General features: G+C 45.9%; 1 protein-coding gene across 1 annotated transcript in view; it reads right to left on the bottom strand.

The window, feature by feature from the left end:
* Window positions 1–339: 339 nt before the first annotated feature.
* Window positions 340–19,605, bottom strand: part of LOC139404841 (pleckstrin homology domain-containing family O member 1-like) — a 32,259-nt gene continuing 12,993 nt past the window's right edge. The window contains exons 3-6 of the mRNA XM_071147373.1: window positions 6,769–6,909; window positions 5,270–5,374; window positions 1,484–1,585; window positions 340–1,219 (exon numbers count right to left, since the gene is read on the bottom strand). Coding sequence (XP_071003474.1) covers window positions 431–1,219; window positions 1,484–1,585; window positions 5,270–5,374; window positions 6,769–6,909 — 1,137 coding nt within the window. The 3' untranslated portion in view covers window positions 340–430. The remainder of the gene's footprint in view (window positions 1,220–1,483; window positions 1,586–5,269; window positions 5,375–6,768; window positions 6,910–19,605) is intronic.

Here is a 19,605-nt window from a genome sequence, read left to right as displayed (position 1 = left end):
GTCATCCTCAACCACTGTGTGTCTGTCCCTGGAGAGCAGAGCCCTTCTGATTCCCCGCCCAAACCTTACAACATCCCCTCTTTGACAACCAACGCGGAGGAAAACAACACCCGACACTGCAGCATCACAAGGTCTTTCATCAGCAGGTCAATACAGAGAGACTCCCTGGCCAACATGTACCTGAGTCCCTAGATCGGCCCCTTCCCTTTGCCCCCCACACCCTTCATCAAGCAGACATGTAAGGGCACAGTGGTCAAGCACAGGGGACATCGTTGGGCAACTGAATGTCCTCACTTTGTCACAGCATCAATAAAGTGAAAGAACGCAGAAGGAGAGAAACAGACATATTTAACAATATTGTGGCTTTGCATGTTGAGTTGTTTTTTTGCTCAGGGATTCATAGTCCAGTCTGTGTTGAGTTCTCTGACGGTCACATCATGCTCTTCCTGTAGTCAGTCTGCTTGCCGCTGTTGGAGGGTGTGAGGGGTGAGAGGGAGGCAGGGGTGGTGGGCAGCGAGTCCAGCTGACGGTAGAGCGCCCTCAGCTCCTTCACCTCCTCTAGAACATCCTTGGCCTGACCCCATGTGGACGCTGCCTCCTTCAGCAGCCTCTCTGCCTCCGCCCGGGCCCCGTCCGAGGAACCCTTGGAGCCCTTGGAACCTGGCGAGTCCTTCCCTTTCCCTTTCCCCCGCTCCACCTCCTCCCCCTTCGCCCCCTGCACCTGCATCAGCAGCTCCTGAGTTCTCTCCAGCTTCTGAGCGATTAGGTCCTGCAGCTGGCTGATGGGCGGCAGGTTGCCCGGGGGGGCAGAGGTGGCAGAGCGGGGGATGGATGTCCTGGGTTTGGTGGCCTGTGTCCCGGAGTGTGAGAGGATCTCGTCCATGGAGGCGCAGCGGCTTTTCTCGGCCGGTGTGAGCCTCTTGCCTGGCTGAGGAGTGCAGGACTTCCCCATCGGGCTCCGAAGTTGCTGTTTATCGTCCCAGGTGACCCCGGTATCGCGCGGCAGGCTCTGGGACTTCCCAGTGACCTCTGTGGGAGGCGTTAGACAGATGCTACTGATGGCACCCTCTGTTTTGGACCTGAGGCAGTCGAGCTGAGTGGATTTGTCCAGGTTGGCCCGGAAGCTCTTGTCACAGGTGTCCTGGCCGTCTGTGCTGGGGCTGTCCTCCTCCTGGATCAGGTCAAGGGTCAACATGCCGTCAGAGGTAGAAGTGGAGGCCTGGATACGGAGCAAGGAGAAACAGTCTGTTAGTGATATTAGACACCATAAGAAACACTGAGATCAGGGTAAGGCCCATTGTGATTTAGTTAAGTTAGGATTAAACTAATGACAAATTCCAGTTGAAAGTAGTTTGATCATCACCATGTCCAACCGACTCATTGAATTTAAGCTCAATTGACAGAGTTGGAATTGTCTCCAACCAGCCGTTGTGGTAATAAGGAGGGCTAAGACAAGACAGGCCAGGAGAAGCAGGATACCTACCACAGCCATGATGTGTCCTCGTGTAGGCAGGCGCCGTGTGTGAGGGATCTTAGCCCTGTCCCGTGTGAGGTGGGACAGAAGGTTTTCATCCTCAACCATGACCTGAAAGAAAGCAAGAAAAAAATAAAGATGAAAGAGAGAGAGAGGGAGAGAGATAAAGGAGAGAGAGAGGGAGATAAAGGAGAAATAGAGGGAGAGAGAGAGAGAGAGAGAGAGAGAGAGCGAGCTAGATAATGGAACAGTCACGTGGAGTGAGGGGATTGACATGCTTTCACATTAGCCTGAGGGCTGTGTTTGTGTCGGAGTGGGTTGGGTAGTTTATTGATCAGTATTATAGACCTAATCATGGATTGATTATCTACAGGCATGAGATTCACTGGGCCAAATGGGCCACAACAATTTGCATAAGGCCTTTGGAAACAGGCCGCTAACCTATAGATAACCTATAGCTAACCTATAGCTACACTAACAACCAAAACATCTGCACTGTTAACTAGTGATAACACTCTCCACTGATGAAGTGAGTTCAGCCCTATAGCTAACCTATAGCTAACATATAGCTAACATATAGCTACACTGATGACCAACACGTCTGCACTCTCATCTGGTGATAACACCGTCTCCACTGATGAAGTGAGTTCAGCTGGAGTGTAGTTTATTCACTGGCTAGTGGGACTAAGCAACATGTCATATTTTATCCGCTGGGATTTTATGTCTAATATCAATGTCATAATTGTCAATTGGATCTGAAAGCTTTTAACCATTACATTATCAGGTGGAACGAGAAAAGATGGAGATGACCAGCATATGTGTGTAGTTAAGAGCACTAGGTTAGCTATCCAGGCTGCATCACAACCAGCTGTGATTGAGAGTCCCATAAGGCGGTGCACAATTGGCCCAGCGTCGTCCGGGTTTGGCCGGTGTAGGCCGTCATTGTAAATAAACTCCCAGTTCTGTGCTGCCAATGACTGGAACGAATTTCAAAAATCACTGAAGCTGGAGACTCATATCTCCCTCACTAACTTTAAGCATCAGCTGTCAGAGCAGCTCACAGATCATTGCACTGTACACAGCCCATCTGTAAATAGCCCATCGAACTACCTCATCCCCATATTGTTATTTATTGCTTTGCACCCCAGTATCTCTACTTGCACATTAATCTTCTGCACATCTATCACTCCAGTGTTTAATTGCTAAATTGTAATTATTTCGCCACTACGGCCTATTTATTGCCTTACTCCATTTGCACACACTGTATATAGATTTGTTCTATTGTGTTATTGACTGTATGTTTGTTTATTCCATGTGTAACTCTGTGTTGTTGTTTGTGTCGCACTGCTTTGCTTTATCTTGGCCAGGTCGCAGTTGTAAATGAGAACTTGTTCTCAACTAGCCTACCTGGTTAAATAAAGATTAAATTAAAATTAAAATAAGGGTGTATTTAAGGGCACTAGCGTTGCTATTGTACACATACATACATTATGTGTATAAAACACTTTCAACCAATGTTGCATTGCAATTCAATGCAGGTTTATCAACATAGATCTACAGTACGTGTGTACCATCATGTAGGACTCCACCTGCGATAACCCTACAGTTGAGAGCAATGAAACACCATCCTGGTGAAAGAGTGAATCCCGTCTCTGATGTCATCAGGCCATTGAGCAGCAGAGACACTGGAGCCCTGGAGGTAATTGATATCTCTCACAGTGCTGGTGCTGTTGTTCCGAGTCCATCCACACGCCTGACCAGTTGTCCTCTAAATGTATTTTATTTTATGTGAAAGTAGCTCCATGTTGTATTCGTTCTGTTTCTTTAACAGTGATGACATGGATTTTGGATAGTCATTGTGAGAGTGCTTCTGCTTCTCCCATCTATAGCTGTGTGATAGGGACCTGTACAGTTTGGGCAATCTATAGCTGTGTGATAGGGACCTGTACAGTTTGGGCCATCTATAGCTGTGTGATAGGGACCTGTACAGTTTGGGCCATCTATAGCTGTGTGATAGGGACCTGTACAGTTTGGGCCATCTATAGCTGTGTGATAAGGACCTGTACAGTTTGGGCCATCTATAGCTGTGTGATAGGGACCTGTACAGTTTGGGCCATCTATAGCTGTGTGATAGGGACATGTACTGTTTGGGCCATCTATAGCTGTGTGATAGGGACATGTACAGTTTGGGCCATCTATAGCTGTGTGATAGGGACATGTACAGTTTGGGCCATCTATAGCTGTGTGATAAGGACCTGTACAGTTTGGGCCATCTATAGCTGTGTGATAAGGACCTGTACAGTTTGGGCCATCTATAGCTGTGTGATAAGGACCTGTACAGTTTGGGCCATCTATAGCTGTGTGATAGGGACATGTACAGTTTGGGCCATCTATAGCTGTGTGATAGGGACATGTACAGTTTGGGCCATCTATAGCTGTGTGATAAGGACCTGTACAGTTTGGGCCATCTATAGCTGTGTGATAAGGACCTGTACAGTTTGGGCCATCTATAGCTGTGTGATAAGGACCTGTACAGTTTGGGCCATCTATAGCTGTGTGATAAGGACCTGTACAGTTTGGGCCATCTATAGCTGTGTGATAGGGACATGTACAGTTTGGGCCATCTATAGCTGTGTGATAGGGACATGTACAGTTTGGGCCATCTATAACTGTGTGATAGGGACATGTACAGTTTGGGCCATCTATAGCTGTGTGATAGGGACATGTACAGTTTGGGCCATCTATAGCTGTGTGATAGGGACCTGTACAGTTTGGGCCATCTATAGCTGTGTGATAGGGACCTGTACAGTTTGGGCCATCTATAGCTGTGTGATAGGGACCTGTACAGTTTGGGCCATCTATAGCTGTGTGATAAGGACCTGTACAGTTTGGGACATCTATAGCTGTGTGATAGGGACCTGTACAGTTTGGGCCATCTATAGCTTTGTGATAGGGACCTGTACAGTTTGAGCCATCTATAGCTGTGTGATAAGGACCTGTACAGTTTGGGCCATCTATAGCTGTGTGATAGGGACCTGTACAGTTTGGACCATCTATAGCTGTGTGATAGGGTCCGTGTGTGTGTGTGTGCGTGCGTGCGTGTGCGTGCTTTCGTGCGTCAGTGTGTGTGTGCATGTGTCCATCCATGTGTGTGTGTTGGGGACTATGTCAAATGTGTGTGTTGTGGCCTTATATAAGGGTGGTGTTGACACAATGCGTTAAGTGCATAAAAGCTCAGAAGTGTGTGTGTGTGTGTGTGTGTGTGTGTATATGTGTGTTTTAGTGTGTGTACATGTTATTTCACATCAAGCTGCTCCCCTACCGTCTGTCTATTGATGTCATCAGGGCAATTGACCTGCAGTGAGAAGGAGGGATGAAGGATCCATCCCATCATCCCCAAACAGAGAGGGAATCCTTTGATCAGCTGCCTCAGCTAGAAGACTGTCACAGCTGTCACTACCTGTCTCTCTACTTTATAGAGGTCATTTCATCTACACAACACTAGACTGAAACCCAGAAAATGCCCTCATCAGGAAACCAGTTTAAGATAGAATGGAAGATACGATAACAGTTCCTTCTATTTCTGAAGCACTTTATACATGTCAACATGCTGTGGGAGTTTAGTGTCGGGTCATGAGGGTGTGTGTGAATGAGGGGCGGGTCAATGGATTCCATTCCTCAAAAGTGCATTCAGTAAGATATCCTCTTGCAATTGGCCATGTGACAGATGAAGTGTTGTTTATAGGAGAGAGAGAGGAGAAGGAGAGTGGAGGTGCACAGAGGGGTGTGTCTCACCTCATCCAGGATGCTGTTCTTGGATCTGGTGATTGCTCCATTTAAGGCGTTTATCCAGGACTCCTTCTCCTCTGGACTAACAGCCAGGAACACCAGGTTAGGGACCTGACAGACACAAACGAGAGAGAGGGAATGTAAGAAGCCAGGGCCTTGCACAATATTGTGTAACTGAGAATGAAGGGAGTGTTGAAAATCCTAACATGCATGATTCTCAGTCAACCATCTGTAAGGGATACCTTTCATATAGGTACCATTCCAGAAACCCATATCACTCACGCACACATTCACACACAGATATGACCATACGGTGCTCTTTCTCCCACTGAGGCTACAGGAAACTGCAGCTGTGTGGAGACTCTGAGAATCTCTCTCAGTCTGTGTCTGTCTGTGTGCTGAAACACAAGCTTCCTCCCCTGACAACCCAACATGATACCCTATCCTCCTGCTGCTCTGAGGGTTCTGGGAGATCCTGCAGATGGTGTATGTGTGAGTGTGTGTGCGCCGTTTTGTGAGTGTATGTGTGTGTTAGGGATGGGTATGAGTAATGGAGTACTGGAACGGAAGTCAATGCATGACCTTTAACCAGAGATTACGTTTGTGTCAATTACTGTAAAACTATTTGGTGGATTGTGCTTTGTGGCTGCCTGAACAGGACTTGGAGACCATGTTAGTGTTCCATTTGTATATGTGCATTTGCAGGGCACGACAGAAAAGAAACCAAGCCAAGGGTCATACAGGTTATGTCTATAGATAAATGGACACATATTTTTTCCCAGCGGGGGTCTTGTGTTCTACATATTATTTAAAAAACGGATTTGAGTACTCAAAGTAAATAAATATGCGAGTACTCAAACATTAAAAAAACGTCAAATGCCCATCCCTAGCGTGTGTAGGGGTCATGGGGGAATCACTGCCTCACCAGAAGAGCCTTTCCATGTTTCAAAGGTGGACTGGACTGGCAAACTGTCAGATTTCAAATGGTCTACAAGCATGGGGAATTTGACACTTTCACTCTGTTTCTCAAGTTAGTCTGTCCATCAGCGTTGGTGATCATATACTGGGTGTAGGAGTTGGAGGTGTGGCGAGTCTGGAACACAATGTCCCTGTGAAAGGGAGGGAACAGAAGGAGGGAGGGAACAGGGGGAGGGAGGGAACAGAGGGAGGGAGGACAGTGTCTCTGGGCAGAGACAGAGGTGGGAGGAGCTAAGTAGAGTCAAAGGGGATCATGGCTAATGACTAAGGACAGGGTGTACAGGGTGGTGGCCCGGTCTGGCGAGCCGAGTCAGGTGAGTGTCAATCAGCCTGTCAATCAATCTGGCTGCTGTAACTGATCTGACTATGTTAATGTCTGGCTACAGTACCGTGAAACTCATCTCAACAGTGTATTTAAGATGTAAGTATTGATTGTGTTGCTATTGTGGTACAGTACTTTGAGGTACAGGTTTGCTCTTTCCAAGGTTCTAGATCTGGGTTCTTGTGGACACTTCCTGTGGACCCACCGTGTTGCCTGGGGTTCTGGAGCGCAGCAGGGTGAACTTGCTGTGGTTCTTCTTGCTGCGGCTCTTGGCCTTGCGGAGCTCCTCAGAACGCTCGTAATCCGTCAGGTCAACCACCTCCTGGATCTTCTTCTCATCCTTCACCTGCAGATAGACAAAATGGACAGATGTTTCAGATAGACATAATAGACAGATGTTTCAGATGTTTGAGATAGACACAATGGACAGATGGCGATGTTTCAGATAGACAATGGACAGATAGCGATGTTTCAGATAGACACAATGGACAGATGTTTCAGAGACACAGTAGACAGATGTTTCAGATGTTTCAGATAAACACAATGGACAGATGTTTCAGATGTTTGAGATAGACAATGGACAGATGGCGATGTTTCAGATAGACACAATGGACAGATGGCGATGTTTCAGATAGACACAATAGACAGATGCTTCAGATAGACACATTGGACAGATGTTTCAGGTAGACACATTGGACAGATGTTTCAGATGACACAATAGACAGATGTTTCAGATGACACAATAGACAGATGTTTCAGATATACACAATGGACAGATAGAGATGTTTCAGATAGACAAAATGGACAGATGGAGATGTTTCAGATAGACACAATGGACAGATGTTTCAGATAGACACAATAGAAGACTTTTCAGATAGACACAATGGACAGATGTAGATGTTTCAGATAGACACAGTAGATAGATGGAGATGTTTCAGATAGACACAGTAGATAGATGGAGATGTTTCAGATAGACAATAGACAGATGGAGATGTTTCAGACAGACACAGTAGATAGATGGAGATGTTGAACAGAAAGCTAAGACTCCAATACAGATGTCAACTTCAACAGAATGAACTGTATGAACTGTAATCGTGTATTCTGTGTCCCTGAAAACTGTGAGAGAGATACAAAGGATGTCCCCCATGTGATGTGTGAGGCTGTATGGTGTAAAGGCGGAGCTAGCAGGCACGAAGTCACTAAAATAGAAACAAAGGCAGTCATCCAATAATGCTGCAGGGTGCAGATAGGGCAGGAGGCCATCAATTCTTGAAGGACACAACCGGTCCGGAACATGCTGGACTAATCACAATGCGCACAATAAGCCCCAACCCCCAACCCTTCCTAGACACAAACTCCCTCCTGTTCCGTGTTGTTAATAACTTGTGTTATTAATCTGACGTCCCCCGCCCCCGCCCCCGCCCCCACCCCACCACCAAACACATCCCAGGACAAAGGCAATAGACTGAACAGGCAGCACCCAGTGACAACACAACAGCTAATTGGATTAAGGTCAGACACGGCTTTGTGTCTGTCCACAACAATCCTAAAACCACATCAGGAGACCACTTATGAGGTCTGGGAAAAATTTGAGAAGATTAGATTTTTGGATATAGTTACCCTTAAATTCAAGTGTACACCTAGCAAGAGGCTGTTGTTTAGCGTGTTTTTGTAGCACACATATGATGGTAGAGTTTGCTAAACAAATAGCCACTGGATTTATGAAAATAATAATTATATAATTCTGCCAGGTCAGCATAGGCTACTTTGTAGTTAACATTTAATTTAGAAGTTTTTGGGGAAAGCCTTTCCATCTACCAGAAGACTGTTTTCATAAGCATCATCGCTAACTGCTACACAAAGAGGTAGATGTGCTCACCTCACATACGCAGACAGGGGGATTTCTCGTTGCCTATTCAGGAAGTTGCAGGAAAAACGAATCACTGATGCAGTCTGTTCATTTCTTATGATAAACTTGGGCAAATGTAATTGATATCCTACTAAGTTCAATAAATGTTTGAACATCATTGAATTATGTTTAAATCTCTGGATTCTGTGATTCCGTCCACTTTCTCCACATCACAGATTTTATGTAGCCCTAGGTTTGTAAGAGGTCACCAGTAAAGTGTCACCATCTTAACCCTCCCCAGGTGGCATGGTGGCACTGTGAGTTCAGGTCCGGGGCAGCCAGTTGCCAAATGGGGCACAGCTGTGGGCCTATGACACAACCCCCACGGGACCGTCTATCGTGGGACAGTGTGACGACATGACAGCCCTCCTCCCCATAAAGTTAAACGTTTTATTGGGCGTACAAAAAACTAAATTAAAATATTGTTAAACTTTCGTACATAAATGTGCCTCAGTGAGTCAACATACCGCTCGCTGCCTCTCGTGATTTTAGTTTTCTGAACCTTGGTGGAGCCTTACACACTCCTTAGAACAGGGTTTCCCTAACGGGGTCCTGGGGACCCCCAGGGAGGCACGTTTTAGTTTTCTGAACCTTGGTGGAGCCATACACACTCCTTAGAACAGGGTTTCCCTAACGGGGTCCTGGGGACCCCCAGGGGGGCACGTTTTGGTTTCTGCCCTAACACTACACAGCTGATTGATGATGAAATGATCAACTAATCATCAAGCTTTGATCACTTGAATAAGATGTGTAGTGTTAGGAGCAAAAACTAAAACGTGCAGCCCTGGGGGTCCCGAGAACCGAGTTTGAGAAACGCTGCCGTAGAACAATCCAAAGACCTGTTTGCACTGAGACAAGGCAGATATCTGTTTGTTATCTAGCTGGTAAGCTAATGGTCAGACAGCCAGTCAGGAAAAAGATGAATACATGTATTTAGAAAATGGGTTTATAAGAATACTTATTTGTGCTTTCAGACAGGAATAACAATTCAAAAACAGAAATGGTCATTTCATAAACATGATACTTTTGGGTGATTTAAAGTGTTTACAAAGGATTAGATTTCAGCTATATGGCATCGCTGTTGGGAGATGTGTTGTGGCCCTGGGTGGGTGGGTGAGTTGGGCTGTGGGTTTAGGATTGAAAGAGTAGATGGCACCCGACAGAAGGTTTTGGAGATATCATAACCCTCGGCCACCCCCCTCCCTCCCAACACATGTCCCCCTCAGCGCTGACACTCACTTTGGTTTTAATCCCCCCCCCCTCCACACACACTTTGTCACTACTCATCAGGGAGGGGGGGCCCTGAGCCAATGTGATGTTGGAGCTCAGAGCCACAAAGCCAGACTTGAGTCTGTCTTCCTCTTTCTCTGTGACAGTGTCTGGGACTGATAACCACAGACTGTATGCATCATACTGTCTATCCACCATAATGTCTATCCACCACACTGTCTATTTCCCATACTGTCTACCCACCAAACTGTCAATCCACCACACTGTCTACCCACCGTACTGTCTATCCACCACACTGTCTATCCACCACACTGTCTATCCACCACACTGTCTATCCACCATACTGTCTATCCACCACAATGTCTATCCACCAAACTGTCTATCCACCTAACTGTCTATCCACCACACTGTCTATCCACCATACTGTCTATCCACCAAACTGTCTATCCACCACACTGTCTATCCACCATACGGTCTATCCACCATACTGTCTAACCACCATACTATCTACCCACCACACTGTCTATCCACCATACTGTCTATCCACCATACTGTCTATCCACCAAACTGTCTATCCACCATACTGTCTATCCACCACACTGTCTATCCACCACACTGTCTATCCACCATACTGTCTATCCACCATACTATCTACCCACCACACTGTCTATACTGTCTATCCACCATACGGTCTATCCACCATACTGTCTATCCACCATACTATCTACCCACCACACTGTCTATCCACCATACTGTCTATCCACCACACTGTCTATCCACCATACTGTCTATCCACCATACTGTCTATCCACAACACTGTCTATCCACCATACTGTCTATCCACAGACACCAGTTCTTTCCTCTCTCTTCTACTGATGAAAAAGCTAATCTTGTCACATTCATTCTGACACCTTTAAGTCACAGGACTCTGTCACCTTGTCATCTTCTATGACTTCCTGTGGTTGAGTGGAGAGACACCATGTACTGTCCACTGTATGATTTCAGAAGGGAGAAGACCAGACATGGTGTGACCGTGCTTTGCCTCAAACATCACCCTGGTTGGTTTACTGTCAGAAAGCCTCTCTCAACTGGTTCCCAGCTCACAGCAGGACCTGCGCTGACGTCACTTGATCCCTCAGCACAACTAGGCCCTCGCTAAGTGGCAATCAATTTCCATTAGTGGAGCAGGATAGAGACTGACCAAACTGTGCAGAAGCTGTAGGACACACGCATGGCTGGATGTAAGGCTGGACCTGGGAGACAGCAGGACAAGATAGGCAGCAGGGCAATGCCAACGCTAGTCCAGTCAACTGACTCTACACTCTTCTTCCCTCTCAGAGGTGCCTCCAGAACGCAGTGGTCAGGCCAACATCGTCACTCTTCTTAGAACTCAAAGGCAGCATATTGCAAGACAGCAATGTCTGAACCTACTGGATAGAATGGGAGAGAGGAGGGAGTGTCACATAATACTGGTTCAGTTGGGTTTAGTGGTCAGGACAGGAGATATATTAATACTGGTTCAGTTGGGTTTAGTGGTCAGGACAGGATATATATTAATACTGGTTCAGATGGGTTTAGTGGTCAGGACAGGAGATATATTAATACTGGTTCAGATGGGTTTAGGGGTCAGGACAGGAGATATATTAATGTTGGTTCAGTTGGGTTTAGGGGTCAGAACAGGAGATATATTAATACTGGTTCAGATGGGTTTAGTGGTCAGAACAGGAGATATATTAATACTGTTTCAGATGGGTTTAGTGGTCAGGACAGGAGATATATTAATACTGGTTCAGATGGGTTTAGTGGTCAGGACAGGAGATATATTAATGTTGGTTCAGTTGGGTTTAGGGGTCAGAACAGGAGATATATTAATACTGGTTCAGATGGGTTTAGTGGTCAGAACAGGAGATATATTAATACTGTTTCAGATGGGTTTAGTGGTCAGGACAGGATATATATTAATACTGTTTCAGATGGGTTTAGTGGTCAGGACAGGAGATATATTAATACTGTTTCAGATGGGTTTAGTGGTCAGAACAGGAGATATATTAATACTGTTTCAGATGGGTTTAGTGGTCAGGACAGGAGATATATTAATACTGTGTCAGATGGGTTTAGTGGTCAGGACAGGAGATATATTAATACTGTTTCAGATGGGTTTAGTGGTCAGGACAGGAGATATATTAATACTGTGTCAGATGGGTTTAGTGGTCAGGACAGGAGATATATTAATACTGGTTCAGATGGGTTTAGGGGTCAGAACAGGAGATATATTAATATTGGTTCAGATGGGTTTAGTGGTCAGGACAGGAGATATATTAATACTGTTTCAGATGGGTTTAGTGGTCAGAACAGGAGATATATTAATACTGTTTCAGATGGGTTTAGTGGTCAGGACAGGAGATATATTAATGCTGTTTCAGATGGGTTTAGTGGTCAGAACAGGAGATATATTAATACTGTTTCAGATGGGTTTAGTGGTCAGGACAGGAGATATATTAATACTGTGTCAGATGGGTTTAGTGGTCAGGACAGGAGATATATTAATACTGTTTCAGATGGGTTTAGTGGTCAGGACAGGAGATATATTAATACTGTGTCAGATGGGTTTAGTGGTCAGGACAGGAGATATATTAATACTGGTTCAGATGGGTTTAGGGGTCAGAACAGGAGATATATTAATATTGGTTCAGATGGGTTTAGTGGTCAGGACAGGAGATATATTAATACTGTTTCAGATGGGTTTAGTGGTCAGAACAGGAGATATATTAATACTGTTTCAGATGGGTTTAGTGGTCAGAACAGGAGATATATTAATGCTGTTTCAGTTGGATTTAGCGGTCAGGACAGGAGATACCTGTATATTAATACTGTTTCAGATGGGTTTAGTGGTCAGAACAGGATATATATTAATACTGTTTCAGTTGGGTTTGGGGATCAGAACAGGATATTTATTAATACTATTTCAGTTGGGTTTGGGGATCAGGGCAGGAGGAGACTCATTGAGGCTAGGTGACCTCGGCTAGCATCAAGACAGACCAGGGTATCCTCTGAGGAGAAGCCTATCTGATGTAGCCTCAACAGAGCCAGAACCTGAGCCGGACTCTGCTCACGTGACGCGTCACAAGTAGCGATAACCAAACAGTGTGTTTGTTAAGCTTGGAGCCCATATCTGCTCACCAAGGAACATGGAGAACACATTGTCCCCTCGTCAAGCTTGGTTTGGACTCTTTTGTGAAGGAGGCCCTGTTTCAAGACCAGCCATTAAACTCCAGAGGTGGAAAAACAACAAGCACTGTGTTCGGTGGCCCTGATACCTGCCTAGGAAGAAACGGATATCAAAACGCCATCTTGTCCGGCTTTGTTGGAGGCTCTTTGTAGCATTCAGTTATTCCAAGGCTTGGCCCTGGCTATACATAGACCCTCAACGAGAAGGAGAAACCCAAGTGCTCGCCACACAAAAGATGCCGGTGCTAATTTTGGCTGAGGACGTGCTGTGCCGACAAAACTACGGGGGACTTTTTCCGTTGCGTATTGGGGGGGTGTGGGGAATAATTAACAGCTCTTATGTATTGCATTGAGAATAAAGTAGGGGCATCCCTTTTCAAGGTAACACTTTCTAAAAGGATGAGGCCCCTCCAAAATATCCCCCAATGATAATGATGAATGAAAAAAACAGCATATTGTGGATCTCTCTTCTACCACTCATGATCATGTATGTTTTCCAGTGGTATAAAGTATATCTGTGAGGTCACAAGCAGGCCTGAAACACATCAGATTATGTATCATGTAACCACTAATCACCATCCCTAGTTTCACCAAAGTGCAGCCAATACCCTATAATCACTCATAGGGTGAGTTCCCTTCAGGTTAAAGGGCCAGTGTTTGGGTTGAAAAAACTGAATTCCCTGCATCTTGACTGTACATGATGGAATCATGCATTTTCCATCTGTGTATTTACAAGCATTATTCCACATAATATATAACAATATATGCCACTGAGAAGAATCTTTTATGCAGAGTGATTTACTGATGGCCCCAAGAAAGGAACCCCCTCGCCTGGTGTTACAAGCTACTGATAGAGTTACAGAGGATCACCTCATGGTACTGGGTGGAGGTGGAGCCTATGAGGCTAGCCCTGTAATTGGTGCATTCATCTCCCCAGGGGAACATTATAGTCCCCTGTATAGGTGTTGTTGTATTTTTTATATATTAATCCCAGGAGAATCCTGACTTCAACCAACACCTGATGCAAGACTAATCTTGACTGAAAGAGTGATCAATCGAGGATGATGACAGTGACGATGTGCATTCATGGTATCATCGCCTCTAAAATGTAGGGACCCTTTAAGCTCTCTGGCCCACTGTCTATGTAAATCATGGTTTATGAGGGGACACACATGGATTCTGTTTCACACCAGCTGCTTCCAGGGGAGATTCTCTAGAACAGGTTTTCCCAAACTGGGGTATGCAATGCCGTCGGGGTACGCCAAATAAAACTGGGATTCGCATTTTAAAAAGTATATTTATGTGATTCACATTTTCAAACAGTGATTCACATTTAAAAAAATCTATTTATGTGATTCACATTTTCAAACAGTGATTCACATTTTTAAAAATATATTTATGTGATTCACATTTTCAAACAGTGATTCACATTTTAAAAAATATATTTATGTGATTCACATTTTCAAACAGTGATTCACATTTTAAAAAGTATATTTATGTGATTCACATTTTCAAACAGTCCATTTATATTTTCCAACGGGGCTATATATTTGGGTGAGTTTTTTTTCTTGCCTGAGTGGCCTCGTTTCACTGCCAAAAATACAATTAAACCATCTAGTGTTCATCGAAATAACAACACAATGTCAAAGACAGGTAGCCTAGTCAAATAATTAACATCCAATCACATTAACCGTTACTCTCTCATGGGGATTCCACTAACGGTCTGTATGTAGCCAAACGCTGCTCATTCCGTTTGCTCCAAATATTGATATATGGTTAACAAAAGTAAGGCCCGTGTCCATAGAGACACATAGCAGCTCTACTGGTAGTACTGCTACTACCAGCAGTACTACATCTGCACCTGCCGACAACACAAGTTGTTCTGCTTCCACGAGCACATCCAACACTAGCATCAGTAATTCTAGGGACAGGGACGTTGGACCATCTAAGAGGCACAAATATGATGAGAACTACATTGATTTGGGGTTCACTTATATTGGGAATAGTGCCTTTCCACAGCCACAGTGTGTTATATGTGCAAAAGTACTATCTCACAACTCGATGAAACCTTCACTCTTGCGCAGACATATAGAAACAAAACATGCCAATTTGAAAAATAAGCCACAGGAGTTTTTTGAGCGAGAATAAAGATGACTTTCGAGTAGTAAGACATGTATAAAAGCAACAGATACCATTAATAAGAAGGGGCTAGAAGTGTCTTATATGATAAGCTACTGAGTGGCTAGGACAGGCAAGCCCCATACTATTGTGGAGGACTTAATTCTTGCTTTTGCCGTGGATATGGCTGGGACAATGCTGGCCAAAAAAAGGCAAAAAAAAGTATACAGACAATGTTTTCATCAAACAACTGTTTCACAACACATCAGTGACATTGTAAGAGATGTTTTGAAACAATTACTGCTTCGCATACAAGCCAGTGAATTCTATGCATTATAGCTGGATGTGTCAACAGATGTGGCGTGCCTGGCACAGCTTTGTGACATCAAATGGACTTTGGTGGTCAAGATGTGTTGGTATCTGTACTGATGGTGCAAAAGCCATGACAGGGAGACATAGTGGAGTGGTAACGCGCGTGCAAGCATTTGCTCCCGACCCCACTTGGGTACACTGCAGCATCCACCGAGAGGCTCTTGGGTACACTGCAGCATGCACCGAGAGGCTCTTGGGTACACTGCAGCATCCACGAGAGGCTCTTGGGTACACTGCAGCATCCACCGAGAGGCTCTTGGGTACACTGCAGCATGCACCGAGAGGCTCTTGGGTACACTGCAGCATGCACCGAGAGGCTCTTGGGTACACTGCAGCATGCACCGAGAGGCTCTTGGGTACACTGCAGCACCCACCGAGGCTCTTGGGTACACTGCAGCATGCATCGAGAGGCTCTTGGGTACACTGCAGCATGCACCGAGAGGCTCTTGGGTACACTGCAGCATCCACCGAGAGGCTCTTGGGTACACTGCAGCATCCACCGAGAGGCTCTTGGGTACACTGCAGCATGCACCGAGAGGCTCTTGCTGCCATAGGAATGCCTGACAGCTTGAAATATGTTTTGGACACTTACAGTGAAAATGGTTAACTTTGTTAAAGCAAGGCCCCTGTATTTTCTGCACTATGCAATGATATGGGATGTGACCATGTCATGTTTTTAAAACATACAGAAGTGCGCTGGTTATCAAGGGGCAAAGTATTGACAAGTTTTTTTAAATTGAGAGACGAGCTTAAAGTTTTCTTTACTGACCATAATTTTCACTTGTCTGACCGCTTGCATGATGACGAGTTTCTCACACGACTGGCCTATCTGGGTGATGTTTTTTCTAGGCTGAATGATCTGAATCTAGGATTATAGGGACTCTCATCAACTAAATTCAATGTGTGAGACAAAATTGAGGCTGTGATTAAGAAGAGCTCTTCTCTGTCTGCATTAACAAGGACAACACACAGGTCATATAGCGAATCACCTGAGTGAGTTGGGTGTGAAATTACGCAGATACCTTCCCGAAACGGATGACACAAACAACTGGATTGGTTATCCCTTTCCTGCCCTGCCTCCAGTCCACTTACATGCCCTGCCTCCAGTCCACTTACATGCTCTGCCTCCAGTCCACTTACATGCCCTGCCTCCAGTCCACTTACATGCCCTGCCTCCAGTCCACTTACATGCCCTGCCTCCAGTCCACTTACATGCTCTGCCTCCAGTCCACTTACATGCCCTGCCTCCAGTCCACTTACATGCCCTGCCTCCAGTCCACTTACATGCCCTGCCTCCAGTCCAATTACATGCCCTGCCTCCAGTCCACTTTCATGCCCTGCCTCCAGTCCACTTACATGCTCTGCCTCCAGTCCACTTACTCACTCTACCTCGCTCTCTCTCCTTTTCTCTTCCTTCCGTTTTCTCTCTTGATCGATCAATCTCTCTCTGTTTCTCTTTCTCTCGTTCACTTTCTCTTTTGCTCACTCTCATTCTCAATTACGCTCTCTCTTTGTATTTTCTTGTTCTCTACTCTGTCCCATTCATTTTATCCACCATACTCCCCATTTTTATCCACAATTCTCCCCATTTTTATTCCTCTATTTCTCCCCCAAAAAAACAACATTTGAGAGTGTGCTGACCCTGGTGCTAGAGGGGGTACGCAGCTGGAGGTCGAATGTTTGAAGGGGTACGGGACTATAAAAAGTTTGGGAACCACTGCTCTAGAACATCCAAAAAGTTTCAGCCACATCTGTACAGATCAATATGCCCACCAGATTCAGTGAGCATCTCTAACTACTACATTAATAAATGATGAGCATTCAGGCACTATAACGTGAATCCACACACTCTCAATCTCCCTTCTCCAGAAAGATCAGATCACCAGAAGGTATACAGTATGGGCACATGTCATTAGAGTTGCATGGAGTAGCGCAGGGTAGTGGGAGGGATGGGAGGGATGGGAGCATGGAGTAGCGTTGGGAGGCTATCAGGGAGGTGGGAGGGATGGGAGCATGGAGTAGCGTTGGGAGGCTATCAGTGAGGTGGGAGGGATGGGAGCATGGAGTAGCGTTGGGAGGCTATCAGTGAGGTGGGAGGGATGGGAGCATGGAGTAGCGTTGGGAGGCTATCAGGGAGGTGGGAGGGATGGGAGCATGGAGTAGCGCAGGGTAGTGGTAGGGATGGGAGCATGGAGTAGCGTTGGGAGGCTATCAGGGAGGTGGGAGGGATGGGAGCATGGAGTAGCGTTGGGAGGCTATCAGTGAGGTGGGAGGGATGGGAGCATGGAGTAGCGTTGGGAGGCTATCAGTGAGGTGGGAGGGATGGGAGCATGGAGTAGCGTTGGGAGGCTATCAGTGAGGTGGGAGGGTTGGGAGCATGGAGTAGCGTTGGGAGGCTATCAGTGAGGTGGGAGAGATGGGAGCATGGAGTAGCGTTGGGAGGCTATCAGTGAGGTGGGAGGGATGGGAGCATGGAGTAGCGTTGGGAGGCTATCAGTGAGGTGGGAGGGATGGGAGCATGGAGTAGCGTTGGGAGGCTATCAGTGAGGTGGGAGGGATGGGAGCATGGAGTAGCGTTGGGAGGCTATCAGGGTAGTGGGAGGGATGGGAGCATGGAGTAGCGTTAGGAGGCTATCAGTGAGGTAGGAGGGATGGGAGCATGGAGTAGCGTTGGGAGGCTATCAGTGAGGTGGGAGGGATGGGAGCATGGAGTAGCGTTGGGAGGCTATCAGTGAGGTGGGAGGGATGGGAGCATGGAGTAGCGTTGGGAGGCTATCAGTGAGGTGGGAGGGATGGGAGCATGGAGTAGCGTTGGGAGGCTATCAGTGAGGTGGGAGGGATGGGAGCATGGACTAGCGTTGGGAGGCTATCAGTGAGGTGGGAGGGATGGGAGCATGGCAACATGCACTGGTGATATCAAAGATACAGAAATAGCCTCAGTAACACCCCCTGTGCCCCCTCCCATGCTCCCATAGCCACGACTTGGCAGCGGTCTCTGGCTCTGGTTCGACAGAGGAACAGGTGAGGACAGGGAGGGAGGCAGGGGGCGGGAGAGCCAACCGTTGACTGTGGTTTTGAAGAGAAAAACACAGCTGCTCCAGAAAAAAACATCCAATGTTTGGAGAACTCCCTTGTTTCAGAGGCAGAATGGAATGAGACGCCACGTGAGCACGGAGAAACGAACAGCGTGACAGATTAGTTTCCTCAGTGCTTGAAAAGGAAAAGCAGTATAGAACCCACGAGGCGGACTTCCGTCTCTCTTTATCTCCCTCACTCTCTCTTTCTTTCTCCTTTGTCAGGTTAGGATATTGACCAATGCCCACTCCCAGCTCTTACTGAATTTAGGACAAACTAAAGGAATGAAGACACTCTGTCCATGTTGTGTGGCGTTCTGTATTCACTGTGTTAGGAACAAACCTAATTCTGCATTAAAAAATGAAGGGAATTTTCAACACACTTTCATAATGTTCAAGTGTTAATAACTCCCAACACCTCAGTTTCTAATATACAGTATGTCTATATAAATTACACTGAGAATTGTGCCAGGACGATCCATTCTGTGTCTACATTATGTTAATAACTCCCAACACCTCAGTTTCTAATATACAGTATGTCTATATAAATTACACTGAAAATTGTGCCAGCACGATCCATTCTGTGTCTACATTATGTGAGAAAACAAATGTCATCCTACATCAGCAGTATGAGTCACCGTGTTCATGTGAGTCACAGCCACTCTCCTTCAGTGTGGATCAACTGAGTGATGGCTTCTCAGACACAGTGCTCATACCAGGTGAGGTTCCTAAAGCCATGCCTGGACTGAAAACAGCCACTAGCCTCGTCGACACCATCACATCAGTGTTTGCAGAGATGAAGGTAATGGGTAAAAGCAATAGAAGGAAAACTCCCCTGAGCCTATTGAGATGCTAGGTGGAACCATCTCTATATATCTTCACCCATCCAGTCCATGCAGATTTTTAACACATAATAGAAGGAAAACTCCCCTGAGCCTATTGAGATGCTAGATGGAACCATCTCTATACAGCTTCACCCATCCAGTCCATGCAGATGTTTAACACATAATAGAAGGAAAACTCCCCTGAGCCTATTGAGATGCTAGATGGAACCATCTCTATACAGCTTCACCCATCCAGACCATGCAGATGTTTAACACATAATAGAAGG

The sequence above is a fragment of the Oncorhynchus clarkii genome, unplaced genomic scaffold (assembly GCF_045791955.1).
Source record: "Oncorhynchus clarkii lewisi isolate Uvic-CL-2024 unplaced genomic scaffold, UVic_Ocla_1.0 unplaced_contig_10955_pilon_pilon, whole genome shotgun sequence".
Classification (NCBI taxonomy): domain Eukaryota; kingdom Metazoa; phylum Chordata; class Actinopteri; order Salmoniformes; family Salmonidae; genus Oncorhynchus; species Oncorhynchus clarkii.
This window is presented reverse-complemented; position numbering and strand designations above follow the sequence as displayed.